The 14,059-nt window shown below is 46.6% G+C and overlaps 1 protein-coding gene across 3 annotated transcripts in view; it reads right to left on the reverse strand.

Annotated features, from left to right (window-relative positions):
* The window catches only part of MTCL3 (MTCL family member 3), a 73,146-nt gene extending 61,088 nt beyond the window's left edge, over positions 1 to 12,058 (reverse strand). For 2 of the 3 annotated variants that reach the window (XM_059712884.1, XM_059712877.1), the window contains exons 1-5: positions 11,333 to 12,058; positions 10,713 to 10,842; positions 7,558 to 8,433; positions 6,689 to 6,913; positions 2,439 to 2,597 (exon numbers count right to left, since the gene is read on the reverse strand). In XM_059712884.1, coding sequence (XP_059568867.1) covers positions 2,439 to 2,597; positions 6,689 to 6,913; positions 7,558 to 8,385 — 1,212 coding nt within the window. In that variant the 5' untranslated portion in view covers positions 8,386 to 8,433; positions 10,713 to 10,842; positions 11,333 to 12,058. Of the gene's footprint in view, positions 1 to 2,438; positions 2,598 to 6,688; positions 6,914 to 7,557; positions 8,434 to 10,712; positions 10,911 to 11,332 lie in introns of those variants that run through there. The other variant, XM_019479586.2, reaches the window with a different exon arrangement.
* Between the last annotated feature and the right edge of the window lie 2,001 nt (positions 12,059 to 14,059).

Raw genomic sequence — 14,059 nt, forward strand, 5'->3', positions numbered from 1 at the left:
CATATGTTCTTAGCGTACACTTTGCTTCTCTCTGTGTGTATGTATTGCCTCTTCCCAACCATCCTTCAGCTTTCTGTGATGACAGTCCTAGCCACAACCAGCATCTTTTACCTCAGGTGCCTGATTCATGAGACACAACAATCTGGTCCAAGAGGTGCAGTTTTCTTCTTCCTAAGGTCTCACCTTAGCTTGATAATACTCATCTACTCAGGCTCTGATAGAGCACAGTTCTCTACTCTACTTCAGGATAAAGTCCAACATTGCCTCTCAAGTTCAGCATCTGATGTCCAATGTCTACCCCATTCCTACTACTAGTTTTCTACTCTACCCTAGTTCAATCATTTTGACTGAAGGTATCATGAGTCAGCTTCAGCTCAGATAACAGTATCAAGAAAAGCCAAACCACAGAGTGTCTTTTTCCTTCTTCCTAGAATCCAAGGATCTTTCTGCCGGATCAGGAGCAAAGACTGGAAGCATCAGATGCTCAAGTTAGGAGAGAAGTGAAGATAAAAGGAGCAAACCACTGCTTAGTGATGGTGGCTAGAACTGTATAAAATAGACTCAGAAGTTAGCAGAAGGAGATGACAGACAGTAGAGGTGATAAAGGCCTATCATTAAGTTCACTCTCCTACATGTACAGGATGTAGCTTGCTGATAAAGGATGTGAGATAGCAAATTGATATTATACTTGATAATTCACAGCCCAAGAAGAAACAAGCCATGAGGCAGAAGCTCATTGTTGGCACAACCTGCAGTACTGGGCAGGAGGAAGAGAATTATCTGGGTTATCTTCCCTAAACACCAGACCAGATTGAAAGTGGAATGGAACAGGGACAGGTTTGGAGGGGAGTTAAGCCCAGCAAGAGTAACCAGAAAAGAATCACATGTGAGCCAATTATTTTGGCAGTTCCAAGTAGTGATGTTTTATAGTGAAAACCAGGATGAAAACAGAAAAGAAGGAAATAGAAGAGGAGGTAGAAGCTGGAGCAGGTCAGAATTTCATGTACTTTGCAGACCTGCTACTAGATGGAAAAGCAGAAAAAAGAAGCTTGTAGTAAGGTGGCAGTGGACACCATTCTATCCTCTACTGAGAGTTTTACATATCAATATCTGTGAAAAAACATAAAGGGATTGTTTACAAAGCACCACTGCTAAATTATAACAAAAAAATCTAAAAGTAATATAACTTACCATATAGCTTTCTTCCTGACTTTATCAACTGAAATGCATTTCTTCAGTCTTAAACAATATCAAGTTAGAAACTGGACTTCCTGCTGGGAAGTATTTCTATAATGGCAATCAGAGGCATTCCCTGAACAGATGTACTGGAGGGGTGAGTTATTCCCCAAATCTGTTTAGAACATTCATTTTTAAATCACTCCTTTTCCTATTAACATATGGCTTGTTATCTTGCCACCTACTGCATGAGGTACTGCTGTTGCACATGTCTATTTACTTAAGTAGCAAAATTCTGGGTGCATTTGCAGCTAGGGCCTGAGGAAAAGGATGAAGAGAGCATTTTCCTTGCTTCAGCATCTTACATGAGACTCAGGCATTATATAGATTGAACATTTCATTCCAAAATTCAAAGCGGATGGGACTATCTGGAATGGGAACACAGCCAAAACCTTCCTCCACTGCAGGCTAGCAAGTGTCTGGCAGCATTTGCTAAAGGAACATATGCTGCTTCTTAAAAAAGCAGGTATGAAGAACACCATTGAGCAAATTCATATGCCTAGATCTCCCATAAGCATTCTTCCTGCATCTGTCATGCACAGGCAGAATCCCTCAGACCCTCAGCCACAGCAGCTTTATATCACCAGAGCTTCAGAGAAAAGCAAGGTTACAGTCAGTCTTTCTATGGGCACCTATACACATGCCTGCTCCAACATGTTCTAATTAGAATGCATTGGAGCAGGCTTGATTCATTCAGTCACTAATAAGATTGCTCCAACAGCCTCGGCATTGCATGCATTCAGTTAGCACCCCTGCATTTCAAAATGGTGGCAGGGGCGCTTTAACTAAAGCTTGTCAAATGAACTTTAGTTAAAGTGCCCTTATCACTATTTTGGAGCTCAGGGTGCTGAATACACAAGATGCTATAGGCGTTTTACTTAGACAGGCTCCCTAGAACCACTCTAATCAAAATGCACCCCTGCCCCCACCCCAGAGCATGTGTAAAGGTGCCTTTTAAGAGATATTTAAAAAGCATTTTATTTTTTCCAATTTGTTTACAACTTCCCCAAACCAAGGTGCCTTACTCTAGTATTTTTAGGATTTGTTCTTCCATATTTGAGCACTCAAAGTTCCTCTTTGACTGTAGCTGCTATATGAAATAGAAATTATTTCAGGAATGACAGTGTCAGAATTTCAGGCTGGCATAAATTATCTTTCACATACTTTGAAGTATCAACAGTAAAATTACAGTACTAACTAACCTCTTTCATTTTTTCCAATTCATTCTGTAGAGCCTGCTTGGCAATCTCAACTTCTATAAGCTGCTGTCTTAACTTTTCATTTTCATCTTCTGTTATAGTACGCTTTTCTTCCACATTTTCTAATTCATGATGAAGTCTTACTGAAACATCCTTTGCAACCTAAATGGAATTGTAAGTAAAAAGAAAAACAAGGCGAGAAGTTATTACAGTAATTCTAATCACTTGGGCACTGATTCTGTCTCTTGTTTAGTAGAAAATGTGTTAAGGGAATGCATAGAGGACAGTATTCAGAAGGAAATCGGATGACCGGGAATTCTGTCTATCTTTCACTAACTTTCACTATGAAAGAGGATTCTTTCCACTGTCTTCAATGAGAGTTGCATCAGAGCCTATATCTGTATGACACCTTGGGGCTACTCAAAGCAAAAAGCAGAGCAGCAGCTTCATCACCCTTGGAGACAGTACAGATTGTGCATGCTTTCAAACATAGTCAGTTCTCCCTACTCCTTCTGCTCTACCACTTACCCTCTGACTGCACCCGAGTACGATCCTGTTAAGCATTTATTATCTATGGGAGTGCTAGCTAAGTGAAGAGTCCATGTTCTCTATAGCCCCATGCTGTCTGGGTATCATATGGGACCAAAAGTAGGGGGAACAATTTCTTGCTTTCCTCCCCATTCACAATCAAAGTCAATTAAAATTCCATCCTTATTTCTAATAACATTAATAAAAAAGAAAAATAGGATAAATCACAGATGTCTTTGACCAAGAACCTGTGTTATTCACCAAAACACAATAAAATTTTTTTAAGTGAAGCAATGACTCAGCATTTTTGTGTTACATTTTGAAATGCGCTGTTACAGGAGCAGGGTTTAAAGAAATAGAGGACATAATCCTTTTTCCCACTTCAGCATTAGCTTTGCCTCTCATGTCACTGCACTGTAACTTAATGGCACTAATAAAACTAGAATAACACATATATCAGGATCTGGGGGAACGCCTTTTCACCAGAGCGCCCCAAGGGATGACAAGATCGAACGGTCACAAACTCTCTCCATGACCATTTCAGGCTAGACATAAGGAAGAACTTTTTTACTGTCTGAGCCCCCAATGTTTGGAATAGACTTCTGCTAGAGGTGGTTCAAGCACCTACTTTAAATGCCTTCAAGAGACATTTGAATGTCTTTCTTGCCGGGATCCTATGACCCCTGCTGACTTCCTGCGACTTGATGATCTTCCAAGGTCCCTTCCGGCCCTAATGTCTATGAATCTAAAATATTGAGGTAAACATCAACAATGACTATCATGATGATTTTGATATCATGAGAGTCATTTTAAAAGGTTGGACTTGTGGCTTTCTTTAAGAATGGAAAAACATAGTTAAACCCTTCTTGGTGTTTGCAGTACTTAGCCTGAGATCAGAGATCTATCTTTTATGAACAAGACAATATTACTAACAATTTCAAAATATGCTTTCTAATTTACTGCATCTCTAAAGGAAAACAAAACATTGGCTAGCAGGTAATCAAAAATAATCTTCATCAGAAAGCAGCAGCAGTAGCAGCAGCAGCTAGTGACTCACTCTCTTGACAGAAAACACAACCATGAGTGAGTGTACCAATACAACTGCTGTATGCTAGAACACAATCAATCAATAACCTTGCCACCATGCACACACACAAGACACATTCATACTGCCCAGAGGATGGAGATGAAGAAACCATGCTAGTTGAATTCTAAGTGTATCCTGTGAAAAGGGACTGTGAGATATCAAATCACAGGGGCAGATTCTGACTTGCTTTGCTCAGCTGGACATTTCACCGACACCAGAGATTCCTCAGCTACCAATGAGCTAGTGTAACTAGCTCTTTGTTACCCTGCTTTCTGGTCCTGACAGAAGGATAAGGCCTAGGTTCCTTACACTAGATGCCATTTGATAAAAATTTTGGGGGAAAGTAGAAGTTTGATTGGCAAGGGTAAACACTTTGACTCAATGCATGTAGACTTCAATAAGGCATTTGTGGAGCACAAGGCCCCACAAAATAATCTGATCAAAAATAATGTTATGCAAAAACCAAAGCAGCACAGTGGATTCAAAACAGGCTATCTCAAAAAGCAATTGTGAATGGGGAATCCTCATTTCTAAAGGGTCATTTGTAGTGAGGTCCCAGAAGTAACTGTTTAACCCTCCATTATCCAAAGTCTTCATCAGAAATATCAAAGAAAAAGTAAAAAGATTATTGGTGAAGTTTGTACATAACAGCAACATTAATATAATGACAAATAATAATGACAGGTGAACACTAGAGAGCAATCTGGATCACTAGGTAAATTGGGCTTCCTTGAACAACATACATTTTAATACAGGTAAATGCAATACTATACATCAGGGAAACAAAAATATGAGTTACCCTTGTAGGATGGACAGCTTTATTTTGGAAAGCAATGTCACTTAGAGGGCATCATGAATTTAGAGGACATATGGAGGACTAGTAAAAAAAAGGTCAAGGTTTTGGCATTTGCTTCCATTTTGATGCAAAATAAAGCCAAAGCTTTTAGAAATTTTTCAGGAAGAAAATAAGAAAGAGACCCTTACACATCAGAATATGCAATAGTCTGATGGTTAGAACATTCAAATGGGATGTGGGAAATCTAGGATTGGATGATTGCTGCACCTAATTCAAACCAGGAACCTGAACAGAGTTCTACCATAATTTAGGTTGGTACCCTAATTACTGGACTACAGAAGCAGTTCTTTCTATCAGGCCCAGTGAATATTTAGTAATTAATAAAACATGGAAGAGCTGAAAAAAAAAAGAGTGACTCTAGCCCAGACTTAGAATATTCACTTGGGATGCAAGAGACCCAGATCCAAGTTCTTTTTTCAAATGAGTAGAGCAGGAACTTGAACATCAGCTTCCTACATGCCGGCTGAGTACTTCAACCACCTGCTTGTTCTCAGGTGTGAGGCTGACTCTTAAATATTTTTCCATAAGCTTTCTCATACACCTGAGAAAGCTGCATCAAATCATTATGTTTCTGTCCAAAAAAAAGTTTGGTTTGGAAAAAAATGTTTTGGCAAATACCCCTGACCACATCTACCCCCCATGGAATGAGATGGGCAAGGCAGAAAATGCAATCCTTGATAAGAATGCAAATAATAAATAGAAGTAGAAAGATGTTAGTATGGCATTACATGGCATCAGTGGAGAAAACCTATGGGAATACCATACCTCATTCTGGTGTCCACATTTTAACAAGGAACAGTAACAAGGATACTGTACAAGCTGGAAGGGGTTCAGAAAAAGCCCTATAAATAACCTACATGTGGAAACACCCTAACTGTGTGTGACTAAAGATGCTTATTCTATTTAGTTTCTAACAAAGGAGATAAAGAGGTGACTTGACATGGTCTTTGTGTAGAGATAAGAGTTATGAGAGAAGAACAAGAATTAGTGGATGAAAGCTGAACCTAGACAAATGAAGATTATAAAACACCATTTTTACAGCAATGAACTTCCATATTGAGTGTGTTAGATTTTCCATTGTCTGAAGTCTATAAATCAGATCTGAAAGTCTTTCTAAAACATCTGTTATAGTTCAGGCAGAAGTTATCGGTCATATGCAGAAATTGCCTGGTAACATTCTAAGGCCTATACAATGAAGGAAGGCAGACTAAATGATCATAATGGTTCCTTCTGTCCTAGGATCTATGGGCGAAATCTTGGCTCCACTATAGACAAGGGTTTTTTTTTCCCCATTGATTTCAGTAGAGCCAGTTTTTTGCCCTATGAATAACTTACGCGAATAGTTCCATTGAAGCTGGACTGAATGTTATAATATTCTCACAGCAGTCAATGGGACTATTCAGTGGGGTTTCAGGACCTGGAGCAGAGTGTTTTGGTTTGTTTTCTTGCAATGACAAACAAAGGGCCATATCCTGTCAGCCTTACACAGATCTTAAACACTTCTCACTCAAACTTCCACTAAATTCAATAAAAATGGGATTAAGTAAAGAGTAAAAGTTGAGCCCAGAGCCCTATAAAATACTGCTGAAGACCCAAAAGTATAAATCTGGCCTTGGCTATCCTGTGGTCCCATATTGCTCTCAAGGGTGCATGTTTCAAAATGGCATTGAGAAAAATGTCTGAGTCAAGGCTCACTTGGGAACAGGCATTTGCCTCAGTGAATCAGTTCTCCTCCCCATCTTCAACCCCACCAGCAGTAGCTAATGTGAGAGCCTTCTGTACCTTGAGGTCCTGCTCCATGCTTCGCAGGAGCTCTCCATCAATCTCCCCGGTCTGGGCATAGCGGAGCCGCTTGCGTTCAGCCTTACGTAGCCGGTACTGTAGGATCCGGCAGTTCTTGTTGGCTCTCTCCAATTCGTGGCGCATTTCCTGAAGCTGACAAGCGTCCTCCTCGAAGAAACTGTCCCTCATCTCATCCATCTCAGTCCTCAGCTCATCTATCTCATTCTGACACCCAGTGGGAAAGGAGAGGAGGCCGCACAGCGACCAACCAAGAAAATAAACATCAGAGACAGCAAGAGGGTTGGGAAACATGGCTCAAAAGGAGCTGAGAAATAGACGTTCTCCCTCCTGCCCTGTGAGAGCAGGTCAAGGGAAGCCAGCGAGGCCAGGGAAAGAACAAACAGGCACGATTGCCCTTCCATGCTCTCACATCGGTGTGGTGCTCAGCCCTCCCTGCCTCCCTCCCATCGGCTGGCACATGAATAATGAATAAGGGAGAAGCCAGGATTTGACCCACCATGCTTTGTTGCTGCTCTGCAGCAAAGGCCCAGCCCCAGGGAGTTCCTAAGGGTCTGGTGACACCTCCCTCCCCCCAGGGCCCCTGTCCCACACTCCCAGGTGCACTCCCAGGGCTAAGAGGAGGAATCCAGCTCCCTCCAGCCCCATCCTGCCCTCTCCCAGGGCAAGCAACGCCCCCCCCACCTTTCCCTTCTCTACCCCTCTCCACCCCCCTCCCACACCATCCAGGAGGAAGAAGCGGCTTCTTCTTCCACCTCCTCCTTATCCCCCGAGGGAATAAAGGAGCCTCCCTGCCTCCCAGCTTAGCTGCACACCCCCGCCCCTGCCTCCCTCCCCCCCTCCGCGCTCACCTTGAGAGTCTCGTTCTCCTCCCGCAGCTTCTCCATCTCCTCCCGCAGCTCCTCCTGCTGCTGCGGGCTGAGGCTGAGGCCGGCCTCGGGGGGGGCGCCGCCGCCGCCCTGCTGCAGCCCCGCCGCCGCTGCTGCCGCCGCCGCCGCCGCCATGGGAGACGGGGAGGAGGAGGAGGAGGAGGAGGAGAAGGAGGACAGCGGCGACTCGGCGGGAGCCGGCCCCGGCGGCGAGGCGCTGGCGCCGCCGCTGTGCTCGCTGCCCTTGGTTTGCATCTGGCCCGCGGCCGCCGCCAGCCCCTTCCTGAGGTGGAACTGGATGAGCTCACTTTGCAGGCATCCCTCCCGCCAGTAGCCGCCTCCCGCCCGCTTCCCAGCGCCGCCCGCCTCCCCACCGGCCCGCCGCGCCGCTCTCCCCCGCCAGCCCCTGCCGGGCTGCCCCCACGGCCCGTCCCCCGCCGGATCGCCCGGCTCCGTGTCTCTGCCCGCCGGCTCCTCCCCTGCACCAGCCGCCGCCCCTCCCGCGCCGCCGCGCCTGCCGCCGCCGCTGCCGCCGGGCTCAGCCGCCCGCGCTTCAGCACCACCGCCGGCCTGGACAGCTCCCCGCGCCGCCGCCCGGCCCCGCGCCGGCGGCCCCCGGGCGGCCCCGGCTCTGCAGGCGGGCGCGGGGGCGCGGGGGCCGGCGGGGGCAGGGGCCGGCTGCCGCGCGGGGGGGTCCCGGGGCCTGGCGGGGGAGGATGCTCGCTGCTGCTTGCTGCTGCTGCTGCTGCTGCCCTCGGGATGCAGGCGCGGCTCGGCTGCAGCAGCGCCCCCGGCCGGCGCCTGGCTCATGGCCGCTGCTGGCTGGCGTCCATCACATCAGCCGGGGCATCCTCCGCCCTAGGGGACACAAGGGCGCCCGGGTGCCAGCGACGTGTGGGGAAGCAGCCCCGGCAGCAACAAGGCTGCCCCCACACATGACCCTGGGAGGGATCCTAGCGTCCCGGATCGCTTTGTTGCAAGCCCTTTCCTCCCGGGGCTTGTACCTAAACGGACACATCAAGGCTCATCGCCCGGCACGGGAATTGGGAGTCACTGCAGAGTTCAGCTAGGAGCTATGGGGGGGGGGGGGGGGTGCTGAGATCAGCGCCTGGGTCTGCCCTAGGGGCTCGCTTTCCGGCTGCCCTCCTGATCTCTTCCCCCCCCCCCCCCCGACCACCCCAGAGCTCTTCCCTGGGGATCCCCAAGCGCCGGGGTATCCTTTTCCAGACCTAAGGACTCAGCTAGATCTGGGAAAGGACAGGGCAAGGGATGCTTCCGCAGGAAGGGGCTCTCCGGGCAGAGCCGGGTCCCCTAACTACCAGCCCTGCCCTAGACTGCTGCTGCTGAAGTCACCACATCCATTTCGGATTCGGGATGTGCTAGGAGCTTGCTGGCTGTGCCCTGAGTCCTTTGCACGTTTAGGTGAAAGTTTGCTTGTTTTTTTTTTCCTTTTCCCTCGGATGAATCTGAACATTTCCCAATGACCCCTATTCTCTCAGGCTGGTTTTCCCCAACTGGTGTGTTTTTAAGTAGAGGAGAAAGAGAGTCACAGAGCAGTAGGGCTGGAAAGGCCTTCTTCCAGAGGTCACATCCATCCCCCTGGAATCAGCCCAAGCCAAACCATCCCATACAACGCATTAGCTCTTCATAAAACTACCCTCAAGCCTGATGTAACACAAGACCTAATGCCCTCACCTCCCACAGGTAAAGCAGGGGGACCAGGGCAGCCCATGTCATAGAGAAACGGGGCTGGAAGGGACCCCCAGAGGTCATCTGGGACAACCCCCTGCCTGAGGCAGGGTCAGCCCAAGGCCACCCATCTCATACAGTCCATAATCTCTAAACTCTACATAAGACTACCCTCCTCAACCTGACACAACACAGACCTAAACAGAAAACATCCTCTCTTTAAGTAGAGGTTCTGCCTGTTCTGCCTGTTACTGTGGTTACCAAATCCTGCTCAGCTGGCAACTTTTCTTCCCACATAAGCAAAGCGATAGTTTCCATGGTCACAGCCGCATATAGCACTGTGCTTGTTCCCGCAGTGTTACAAAGACGTGTCTCAAGACAGGCTGAAAATGCTGGCTGCGATTCACAGGATGGACCTTCACAGCCTTTGTCCAACTTCTACCCACAGGAGGAATTAATGTAAGGAAAGCAAAAAAAAAGCCTCCGGGCTCCCAGGACATTTCGAAGACTCTCAAATCAGCTGCAGTCCGCAGAGCATGAAGCAGGAAAGGCAGAGAACGGAATTGGGGAAGGTTAGCCTAGGTAGCGAGCTGGGCTGTGTCAATGAATCAACTCCGGGAACATGACACACAGAGTTTGCGCTGTGTTTAAGTGCCAAGGATGTGGTCATTCCTGCCTTATGCACTGTCATCCATAGCCACGGTTGGATATTATGGTCAGAGAAGCACAATGTGGGCAAAAAGTTCCAGTCCAATGAAGTGCCTAGAGGAGGGGGGAGGGGGGAGAAGATCTGGTACCATTTAACCTTAAAGGTAAAAGGCTGCAATTGAGAGGGGAAAGGTGGGAAAAACCCTGCCCCTACCCAGTTCACTCTCCCTTTCAGCATCCACTCTCTGCTTCTGTGTGACCCAAGAGACTGGGCAAGATGGACCTACGGTCTGACCCAGCAAGTGGCAATTCTTATGTTCTTATTACCACCCCTTGCTTCACAAAAAGAGAAGCAAAATCAATCGGCTGAAATAGGTTTCTCCGCATCTCAACTGCCTATTACAGCTCCCTCATACCTAGAGCGTCTGAGGCTGCTATTGTTCAGCACCCTCTTATAGAAAGAAGCCTCATTCTTGCAAAGAAAGTAAAGAGAGAGAGCAAAATAATAATAATAATAATAATAATAAGTTTGGAACCACCTTGATTTCTGTAGCTTGTGAATTACTCCGACTTTTACTCAGAGCTAAAAATAAAACCAAGTACACCTAAGAATTTCTCTCAGCCCCTCCCCTATCCTGCGCCCAACGTGCGGTGCCTGCTTCCTGTATTCAGAGCCCTGATGAAGAATGTCTTATACTGGAAAGCTTGCCTAACTTTCTCCCAACTACACAGCCGGTCCAACAAAAGACATCACCCGAGAAAATCCTTGCCATCAACAAATCTGTCACCCTGCACACTACCTGGATTTCCTCGGGATGTTTCACTGCAGCAAAGAGCAGAGATTTCTCAGGAGAGTAACCTGGATCCCTCTGTCTGTCACAAACTCCAGCCCTGGCTGGCACCTCTCCCGTGGCAAGAGCTCTTGCAGTCCTACAATGGAAACGCGTTTCAGTCCCAGTCCGACTCCTGCAGCTGCACAAACTCGGCAACAGAAGCAGATCTCCAGAGGCAGGAGTCACGTGGCTCAAAGAGGTGGCAGGACGTTAAGTCCCTGCAGGTTTTCCGGTTGGAAACAGCTGCCAAGGAGGGGGATGCACCAGCAACAAAAGAGAGACATGAACTGGTTCCACCTGCCACGCGGAGCTGGGATCAACCAGGGATCCAGGCAAGGATCTCTGCTGAACTGAGTGGATCCCCCGGCAGAGCTCATCCCTCTCTCCCCCTGGCAGGTTTCAATCTGCTGCCCATTGCAAGGGTGCTTGACAGCTGCGGCTTTCAGCAAGCAGAGGGATGGGAGCATTTCCGCAGGGTTACCCTACACTGATTGGATCTGAATCCTGTTCAGGGCTCCCTCTCTTTTTCTCTCTTTCTCTTTTTTTAAACAACAAAGGCTTTAAGACAAAGCATCTGCGTTACTCACCAACTCTGTCTGCTGCTGGGCTGGTCAAATTCATGCACACACGAGGTACCAAGCAGTGCCAGAGCCTCTCAGGGAAATGCAGCAATATTCATGAGCTGACCTCACTGGGCCTGGGAGAAGGAGGTGGAGGAGGGAGACAAGCAGCCAAGGGAAGAGAAGAGAAGAAATTAAACGACCCCCCTGAAACAAGAAAGAAAGAAAGAAACCACGCCCAGGCCTTGAGGATGAATTCTAGTTCCTGTTCTCTGCACCTGGTAGAATTGGATTAAGGCACAAATGGAAGGAAGGCATTAGGTAGCCAGAGAGGTGGACAAAATTCATTACATGGAAACAATCGATTCTGATCAATTATTTATTCTGCTCTTTCAGGGAGCCTGCTTGAAAAAGACAGCAATACCAGATGCCTTCTGCCACAGCAGCATGACGATAGCTGGATGTTCCTTTGTTCGGATGTATCCTTTATCTGCACTGGAAGTGCAGCAAATCCCTATTGCTCCTAACTGACAAAGTCCCAGTACCCTGAATTAAGGTAGAGGCAATGCCAAATGGTGAAGGGGAATTTCTGTGAAGGGGAATTTCTCTTTTTCTTTCTTTCTTCCTTCCTGTGATATTTTCCTGACAATGTCCTGACTTACTGGGTTAAAAATAGAGATGATGCCATTCTAATCTATTAAGGCTGATTCAATTACTTATTTCTTCATGTGAGTGTAGAGAGCATATCTCTCTGTGCTGAGTATTTATTATGGGCTTTCTTACTTCATCTAGGACCATCCCTCAAGTATGTAAGATAAAAATAACAGAATGGATGCCCTCTTGCCCTCCACTCCATGTATGGAAGAGAATGGCTTGATTAGTTCATAGACCAATTACACATGTGAAGAATTTGTCCAGGAAAAGCAACATGGAAGAAATAAGTTTTATCCTTTCGTTTTGGAAGTGCTGAGTTTTGTGGTCATTCTGATGTCTTATGTAAAATGACTTCCGTAGACTTTGTCCAGCTCCTACTAAAATTCTGATTCCCACACTCCTATGGTCTCTGTTCTAGTAGAGTATAGCTGTAATCTCTCAAGTAACCAGAGACAGAGCTATGTAGGTGGGTGAATATCAAAACAGATACCTGGAACTGAACTTTATATTAATTGGGTAGTCAGGGCAGAATGAAAAGCTTTGGGCTGATGTGCAAAAACCTTTTTTGGTCCAGCTGGAATATTTTTCAATATACCTTGCAGAAATACTTCAACATACCTTGCAGAATTCAAACCTAAAGGGTCAGAAGTGCATGGATTACTGTGTCCACTATAAGAAGTATGATATTCGGCAAGTTTGGGATGGAACAAGGCATTTTTTTTGCCATAGCTAATTGGGGATCTGACATTCAAGAATCCAAAAAAGTATCCTTGCTCTATGCTGTGCATGTGTAGACTTGGCAGAATTCAATTTTCATTTTTTTTTTATAATTTCAATGGATAATAGCAATGTTTATTTTTAAGCATTTATTTTTATTTTGATTTTAAGTTTTCAGTATTGCATGAAATTAGGGATGTGGGGGGCAGACAATTCATTAATGACAGTATGCTGTTGGACCACTGCCAGCTGAGGGGCAGAGCTACCACCAGTCCCAGCTCTGCTTGCCCATGGCTCCCTTGTCTGCTTTGTCACTTCCTCTTCCTTTGTTCCCTGTCCCTGGGGCTTTTGGGAGTTGCAGTCCAAACTACAGTCAGCATGGTTCTGTAAAACTGCTCTCCATGTCATCATCACACAGTACAACAGCCATTATTTTTCTTATGTCACCTTTCCATAAATTTTGATTAATAATAATGGAAATACTTTTTTGTTGGTCTGTGAGGGCGAGGTGAAATTAGTGTTTATCAACACTTACTGTTAAAAATTTAATCCTGTTGAGACTATGTATGGGTTGGAAGATGATTTCAGGACTTTTCCCTCCACCCGTTATAAGCACTTGCAGCATAACAGGGCAGGTTATTTCCAGGAAGTCTGCTGATGATACCAGATTATGCTATAGTGATAACAACCATACAGTATCCCAAAGAGAATAGAATGCCTCTGAGTGCACCTGTTAGTACACCCACAGTTCTAAGGAGAAATGTTCTGCTAAACTAAGAGGCATAATTAAGCCTCAGCCTCCTTCGCCTCAGTTTGGCTAGGACCAAACACTAGACCCAGCACACTTTCCTGCTTATGCAGGGGGTCGGACTCAATGATCTATTGAGGTCCCTTCCGACCCTAACATCTATGAATCTATGAATCTATGGTGTAATGAACTAATGGAGGATTTGTTGCTCCTTTTGGAACAACAGAGAAATATTCCCATCCTCCCATTCTTTCCTCCCCACACCAGCTCTGTGGAGCAGGGTGGCTCAGGGATATGACTTATGCAGGGAAACCTTTGCTAAAATGAATATCTTTGGAAAGTGAAAATAAGCCCACAGGGGTACCACATGTCCTCCGGAAAACAGAGTTCCATGTGGGCAGGAATTTTATCAACACGACTAGCAAATTGCCCATCAAGAATGACAGTGGGGGCAGGGAGGGATGAAGCACCCCCACCCACCACCCCACGCTGCCACCGCCTCCCAGGAGGCCGTCCCCTCCATCCACCTCCACCAGCACCCCACACTGCTGCCACCTCCAGCACTGCTGGCCTCATCCCCTCCCTGCCGGCCCTGCTCCTTGGAGGTGGTGGAGCACCGCCATTATGGCGGGGAC

The sequence above is a fragment of the Alligator mississippiensis genome, chromosome 1 (genome assembly GCF_030867095.1).
Source record: "Alligator mississippiensis isolate rAllMis1 chromosome 1, rAllMis1, whole genome shotgun sequence".
Lineage (NCBI taxonomy): Eukaryota > Metazoa > Chordata > Crocodylia > Alligatoridae > Alligator > Alligator mississippiensis.